The sequence below is a fragment of the Tympanuchus pallidicinctus genome, unplaced genomic scaffold, assembly GCF_026119805.1.
Source record: "Tympanuchus pallidicinctus isolate F22 unplaced genomic scaffold, pur_lepc_1.0 scaffold13, whole genome shotgun sequence".
Lineage (NCBI taxonomy): Eukaryota > Metazoa > Chordata > Aves > Galliformes > Phasianidae > Tympanuchus > Tympanuchus pallidicinctus.
Genome location: NW_026294648.1, coordinates 17,661,297 through 17,669,167, shown reverse-complemented (window position 1 = coordinate 17,669,167; position 7,871 = coordinate 17,661,297). Strand labels below are relative to the sequence as shown.

The window sequence follows — 7,871 nt, the reverse complement described above, 5'->3', positions numbered from 1 at the left end:
AGCTGAGAAAGAAGAAGGTCATTCTCAGCAGTAGGGGAAATAAAATTATGTATGTGTTTATATGGATACACATATATAGATACGGAGAAGGAATTCAAGGATGTGAAAAATGGAAAGAAATTGGGAATGGTGGACATTCTGTTTTTGTAAAAAAGTACTGCTTGGGGAAAATTTCAATCTTAAACCATCACATATTTAAGAAATGAATTCCAAAGCCCTGTTAGCGTTAGCCTGTAGGGTTCATCATCTGAAGTGAACAAAAATTCCAAGGGAATGCAAGGAAATCACTGCCTTCCAATAACTTTCTATTGATCCAGAGATTGGTTTGCCTTTTTCATATGAAAGCAGGGAAAAAGAGAAGTGGGCTGAGAAATCTCACATTCACCATGCAACTCTGAGCAGAAAGAAGAGTGCATCCGAGCTCCATCCCGTGGCATTGGTCGCAGTGACACCACCGCCCTCCCAGCTGTTCTCGCGTCATTCCCTGAACACATTTTGTGTGCTGGAGGGAAACAAAATCCAGGATTTCCTGTTCTGCAGCCGCTGTGCCGGGCTGCAGATGCCGGCAGGATTCTTTCCAGCGCTCCAAAAACATGTGGGAGTTTGCAGGGGAGCCGCTGCAGCCGGGAGCGCTGCAAGGAGCCGTGGCAAAGCAAAGCCGAGGGCTCACTGCTCCTGCAGCCTAGCATGGATGCCAGCCCCGTGCAGGATGGGAGCTGTGGGGAGGTAAGCCCATTGCTGCTGTGTGGGGTTTTTTTTTCCCCAGTAGATAGAAGCTGTGGCGGTTCTGAGCAACTTTACTGCGGTGGGTTTTGATTTTCTGCTGTATATTTGGTTTTATATCCTGGCAGTGACTGTGGCTGCGTATTTCTGTGCCGCTGGCTGGGAGGGGGAGCAGAGCACTGTGCACACGAGCTGGAGGCAGCTTGCAGCAAGCATCGCCTCCTACAGTAAAGAACTTCAGCTTTGTTATGGGCAGGAGCTGCTAGAACCCACCGGATCTGTTTATGCATTTCCCATCAGTGCTTGGATTAAACAAACAAAACTACTGCTTGAAACACAGCTTCTAAAAAGCCTCTGTTACTTGAAATCAGCAGCTTACTTCAAGCCAAAAGTGTGGGGATTCTTCTTTTTCTTAATGTTTTCTTTACTCAGCTGCTTCTCCCTCCAGCATCCCAGCAATGAACAGGACTGCAGGGCGGCAGCTCTGCTGTCCCATCCCATCTTGTCCCATCCCACCCCACTCCATCCCGCCCGATCCCATCCCATCCCACTGCAGCCAGACTCCAGCACGGCTCCGTCTGCCCAACAAACCCATGGAAAGGATGAGGGCGAATTTGAAAGTGGATCTGGGAGCACTAAAAGCTGTACCACAGAAATGCAGGGCTGGGTGGGGCAGGCAGTGATTCAGAGCAGCCAGGCGATTTCCAATACCGACAGCCACGTACATGTCCAGAAGAAGACACTGCTCACATGCTCCAAAAAGCTCCATGGTGCTGTGATTGCAACCTTAGTGCCCTGGTGAAGCACAGTTAGCTGGTGCTCACAGCTGATGGCTCTGCCCCCTCTCCCCTCTGCATTTCCAGCTGTAAACCCAATAGGACAGGCATGAAGTTTGGCTTGCAGCTGGATAAATCTCAGCTTTGCCATGGATAAAAGCCCCCCCGGCTCCTGTCTGCATGTAAATCAGAGTGGAGAGAGGGCATTACTTTTTACACCAGTAGCAATAAGAAAAAGAAATATCAAAACAATGAAGGAATTGCAGGCAAAGCCCTGCCAAAGCACAGCAGCAGCCCTGCTCTGTAATAAGTGACAATCCGGTGCTGTCAGGAGGAGCTGTGTTGGGTGAGCTTCAGCAGGACCCCATGCTGCTGGCAGCAGGGAGCTCTCCCTGGTCTCACCAGGTGTAATGAGAACTGTCAAACCAAAACTACACATCCAGGTGATGCCCCAGCTAAGAAAGGCACACTGCTGTGCTGCAAACAAAGCCAACAAATGGAGAAAGAAGGTGGCGAGGCTCCGTATGGCCACAGCCCTTAGGACGTGGGCTGCAGGGACAGGGAAACCCCTCTGACACATAGGATACATATGTAGCATCCTATGTATAAATAGTGTCCTATCTATCTCCTCTATGTGTTTCTATCATCCTTTATATCTGTATAGAGAAAGCATCCTGTGTACATATAGAGCATCCTCTCCACAGCATCCTCGTGCACAGAGAGGCACGCCAGCCCCCAGCATGACCTGCTAACACCCCTGTGCTGGGAGGAGAAACAGGCAAAGGGACAGAAAGAAACTCTGCTCACTAGGAGACAGATGCATTCATCTTCCTGCGTGTCCTGCTGCTGGAGGATCACTCCTGTTGCCATAACACGATGCCTGCACAGTGCACCACGAGGACCCAAATTGAATTAGCAGGACCAGCAGAGGGGCTGGCGTGTGTTAGGTTGGCTATTAGCTTATAACCCAGCTCTGAGTCTGGAGCCAGAGCTCTGATGGATCTGTCTGCACCTCCCTGGCCAGTCACTGCTCTGCTGAGCATCGTTCATGGGTGCTGCTTATTGCCATGCTCCTGGTTTGCACCGAACCTCTGTGCTGAGCCATAACAGCCCACTCATAGTCCCTCTTTATTTGTAGCATTGTGGAAATCACTTGTAGGTGTACCAGAGAGCAGCAATTTGGTCACAGTTGGACAGAAAGCTCAGTGCAGTAGAAGTGGTTCTGGAAAAAGCCTGGAGAGATGAAGATGCGCTTAGGTATTAGCAATGGCAATTAATGATATGGCACTTAGGGCAACATCATGTGATACAGCCCATGTGATACTGGGCTGGCGGACACAAAACACAGCTGTAGTTTTGCAGATAAAATCTTCCAGGATGCCCAGGGTCACCATGGCCTGAAGTGCATTATTCAACATGGGGAAACACCGTGAGGTTTTTGGCAGTACAGGGGGGCATTGCAGTGAGAGTTCAAGGCTTGGACTCGATGATCTTGGTGGTCTTTTCCAACCATAGAATCACAGGATTATTATACACCATCTGTGTTTGCTCCTTGCAGGAAGCCTCCATCCGCCTGAACCCACTGGTAAGTGAAGAGCCTGGGCTGCGATGGAGAGCAACGCTTCCTCGGGGAACTGCAGCCAGCCCCAGATGTCCTTCCAGAACACGCTGTACGCAGCCACCTACACCATCATCTTCATCCCCGGCCTGCTGGCCAACAGCGCTGCCCTCTGGGTGCTGTGCCGCTTCATCAGCAAGAAGAGCAAGGCTGTCATCTTCATGATCAACCTGGCCGTGGCCGACCTGGCGCACGTCCTGTCGCTGCCGCTGCGGATGTATTACTACATCAACCACACGTGGCCCTTCGGGACCTTCCTCTGCCAGCTGTGCTTCTACCTGAAGTACCTCAACATGTACGCCAGCATCTGCTTCCTCACCTGCATCAGCATCCAGCGGTACCTCTTCCTCCTGCACCCCTTCAAGGCCACGGCCTGGAAGCGCCGCTATGACGTGGGGCTCAGCGCGGCCGTCTGGCTCTTTGTGGGCGCTGCCTGCCTGCCTCTGCCCATCGTCAGGAGCCCGGCCCTATCCAACAGCACCACCACCTGCTTCTCCGACCTGGCCGTCAAGCAGCTGACGCCAGGAGCCTCCATCACTTTGGTGACGGTGGCAGAGCTCTTTGGGTTCGTCATCCCCTTCGGCATCATCGCGTGGTGCACCTGGAAGATGCGGCAGTCGCTGCAGGAGGGCGGGACGCAGCTGCAGAGCGCCAGCGAGAAGCAGAAAGCACTAAGGATGGTGCTGATGTGTGCTGCCGTCTTCTTTATCTGCTTCACCCCCTACCACATCAACTTCCCCTTCTTCATGTTGGTGATCGAGAACATCATCAAGGACTGCACCGTGCACAGCAACACGCTCCGCTTCCACCCCATCTCCCTCTGCCTTGCCAGCCTCAACTGCTGCCTGGATCCGGTCCTCTACTACTTCATGACCTCCGAGTTCCAGGACCAGCTGCTCCGGCACGGCTGTGCTGCCCTACGGACTCGCCTCACACGCAGCCGACGCAGCCTCACCACGAGTGACACTGGCCACAACATCCGCACCAAGCGGAGAAACCTGCCCAGGTTTCAGTTTTGGTCCCTCCCCAAGTTCTTTGGAAGGATAAACAACATGGAAATCCCCCCGATGCAGCCCGACGAGCTCCTCTTGGAGTCCATCTCTTGAAAATGAGGCCTTCTTCTCCTCCTTGGCATTCCCATTGCTTGAGTGAAGACTGTGTTACGTCTCCGAGTGCGCATTAATACATGTTGGTCTCCAAATACGTGTTAGTCCGTGTTGACTTACCCTTGTGTGCAGCAGGTGTGGGGATCAGACCTGGGAGGACATTCTGATCAAGGAAGGCTTGATGCTGCTGCTGGGAACTGTTTGCCTTACAGCATTTTTCCTTCACATCACAACTAAAATATCACAGCCACCACCAATGTCGGTGTTTCTCCTGTGCTGGACTGTGAGGGCCTTCCTCCCCTGCCATTGTTGTTGTTTCAGTGTCTTACCTATTTATCAGCTACAGAAGTCCTCCTGCTGCAGTCTGGCTCTCCACACACTGGGATCAGGACACTCAGTGATCTGCATGTAAAGCAAACCTTTAAAGCTTTCTCTCCAATGAGAAAACCTATAATCTGGGCAGAACCCAGGCAGGTCAGGACCTCAGGGCTGCAGTGGGAGGACGAGGGGCTGGCAGTGCCATTCCTCCTGTCATCACAAGGGGCCTGTGCTACCCAGCACTTTGCTCAAGCCTCCGCTCATTGATGGAGATGCTATGCAGCCCCTTGGTTCTGCTTCATAACCCAAAAATGGTCCCAGCCTTCACTGGGGACCAAGAAACGTTTACAAACCCAACCTGAGTGCATCCTATGGACTTCAAACTCGGGGGGAAATAAAATGTTCTCAACAAGTTCTCAAGTGGGCATTATTTTAAAGGCTGCCACTTGCAAATAATCTTGTGGTTGCATAGGTGGATAGCCTCCTCCAAAGAATCCCAAACACCACGCTCAGGCAGCATTTCCATTCCATGCTCTTTTCGGCAGCTGCATTCACTCCTACTATTTAGCAGCTAGCCCTACATCAGCTCTGCTCCCACAGCACAAGCTCCAAGGGTGCCCATCCCACTTCTGGGCCCATTTGTGCTACTGAAAGCTCCAAAAAGCCCCATGGGCAGTGCATGGGTTGGAGCTTTGCCCTCTCGGATCAAAGCACTGGCAACAGCGGTGCCAAAAACACTTGGAGAATTACTTAAGTCGATGTAGGCAGAGGGTTGGGGCTTTTTTTTGATAAAAAACAGGCTGATTGATAATTGGATGCACATTTCCAGCCTGTGCAACACTTCTGGCAGAACATAAGCAGGCGGTGTTTCTCTGTAGCTGGAGCACAGCAGAGGGACAGGCAGAACGTGGAGAAACTCTTTGCTGTGTACTGCACACCGAGGGCGGGCAGCATGCACACATTGCCCCCCAGTTCACACTGCCCCCCACTTGCCCAAATCCCTCACCAGAACCCCCAAGAACAACAAAACGAAGGGTTCTGCCTGCTTGTTTGGAGAGGGAAAAAGGATTTTTAGGGCTGAAGATGCGTGCATGTTGGGATGGACCATGAGGTGGACCCCAGTGAGCGCTCTTGGCCCTGGATGAAGGCAAACCTGGCCACAGCTGCTCCATCACTACTGTGAACTCACCACTTCCTTCCCAAAGAAAACAGGAGAAAGAAAGCAAAACCAAAACTGGCAGCAGTCTGTCACATGCAGAGAGCAGCAGTTGCTCTGGGGGGCAGCCCTGCCTGCACTGCGGCTCACAGAGAAATTCAGCAGCAAGAAACCCTTGGGGGCTACGTGCATGGGACTGCAATGATTGTGCTGCTGGTGGTACTAGAGAAAGAGCTATAATAATTTCCTGAGCAGAGAGATGATGGGAGGGGGGACTTTGCTCTTGTACTTCACTCAGCCTATGTGAAAGCTTTTCTTGTTGCTGCTACCGGTTCTGCTCTGGCAGAAGAGGATTTGTTGGGTTTTAACCAAACCTGAGGAAATTCCCTTCCCACGGTGGCTGCTCTGACAGTTTGCTTTGCAGGAGCACAGGAAAAGCTGAAGGTTGGAGAGAAAGGAGAGCAGGGGGTAAGGGCTCAGACTGACAGCACCACGTGGGTGAGCAGCAAAACCGAGCTCCCTGCATTTGGCACTGCATCCCGAGATCCCATATGCAATTAGCTGTGCTACACAAAGACAATGAGTTATTCCACCCGCGTGCCATTAATTATACACCCAACATTCTGCAGCCCTTAAACAAGGACTGCCAGGGCGATGCCTCTTGCACACAATACTTCCAAGGGCGCCGCAGGAAGGGAAGAACAGCTGCTTTTCTGTCTGCTAAAAATACCTTTTCCTGCCTCCATGGCTGCATGCTTCCAGCCCAGCCCCACAACGCTTTTTGGCCTCTGCAGAAGCACTAAGCAGGAGCAGAGCTTGCACCCCCCCAGCCAGGAGCCAGCCTGGGGAGCGCTGCAGCTGGCATGGGAACAAACACACAGACAGGGCTGGAGTGCTGGTGTGACCCAGAAGTACAGGCAGTAGATTTTGTTGCTTTAAACCAAACTGAGATGAGGAGAGGTTTTCCAGACGGGCGTGATTTCATCCAATCCATGGCCAAGTTTTGCTTCATGGGCACAGCCACCACCCTGCAAAGCCCAGGGCAGGGATGTGTACCGTGGTGGCACCAGTTGAGCAACCCATGGCACACAGCACACAGCAGAGGGAGCAGAGCAATGCAGTGCAGCTACAGATCCCTACTCACAGCACAGCAAAATTGCAGAAAATTCCACTGATGCTCACAATTGTGCTGGGACACCCCTCACAATGAGGGTCACTGCCATGACCCAACACAGCCCAGTCCTCACTACACATAGGTAGACTTTCCCAGCAGTAACTGCCATGCCAACCTATAGGGGATTTTTACCTTTTCTTTTTTTTTCTTAAACCATACTTCTCCTAGATAAGCAGAGAGGGAAAAACTTCATTCCCAGGCAGAATTTTTGGCCATGGGATGATGAGAGCAGCTCCAGCTCCTCTTGCACACGTCTGTGTGCCCTTCCTGGGCTCCTCCTTGCTAAGTTGGCACCAAGCAAACCAGCTCATTAGCAAACCAGCTCATTAGCACCTGCCCGGGATGGGAAGATGTGCAGCCACCCCAACTGCAAGCCCTACTTTCAGCTTCTGAAATGGAGAGGAAGGCTGCTGCAGGGCCATGGGGCACTGCCAAAACAGGATATGGTTATGCTCCCAAAGGTGGCTTTGAAATAAAAACCTTATCTGTACAGTAAGTGCTGCCCAAACTCGGGTCATGCCTTCTTATAAACGAGCTGGCTTCTGCGGAAATGAAAGTATAAAGCAAAGCATCCATCGCACAGCTGAGCAGGAAACAAAAATACGATTTTCGGATCCCAGGCGCTGTTCAGGTATGAGGTTTTTTTGGTGCTGCCCCCATTCCCGTCACTTGGCTGGGCTTGAAAGCAGCGCCCAAACCCACAGGATGGGGGAGTGAAGCACCCTGAGCTACAGAGCAGAACTGGCAGCCATGAACACGGTTGCAGGCTGCTTCCCACGCTGCCCAAAACGGGGCAAGTTTTGGGGGGGACATTCAGCAAACCCCTGGGCTGAGGAGCCTGGGGACTGCCAGATCTTACATTACATAGTTTTAGGAAGGATGGAAGAAAAGGGTTTTCTTGCAATCGCTCGGCTCAAAGCACCCTGCAGAGAGCACAGGCAGCTGCCAGGAGGCGCAGTGCACTCAGGGACGTTTCTCACCGCTAAAAGCAATGATGGAA

General features: G+C 52.0%; 1 protein-coding gene across 1 annotated transcript; it reads left to right on the top strand.

The window, feature by feature from the left end:
- The first annotated feature begins 219 nt into the window (after window positions 1–219).
- LOC128075896 (putative P2Y purinoceptor 10) lies at window positions 220–4,953 on the top strand. Its single transcript, XM_052673074.1, has 2 exons — window positions 220–726; window positions 3,058–4,953. Exon 2 carries the CDS (start codon window positions 3,108–3,110, stop codon window positions 4,221–4,223), a length of 1,116 nt encoding a protein of 371 aa, XP_052529034.1. The 5' UTR covers window positions 220–726; window positions 3,058–3,107; the 3' UTR covers window positions 4,224–4,953.
- The last annotated feature ends 2,918 nt before the right edge of the window (window positions 4,954–7,871 follow it).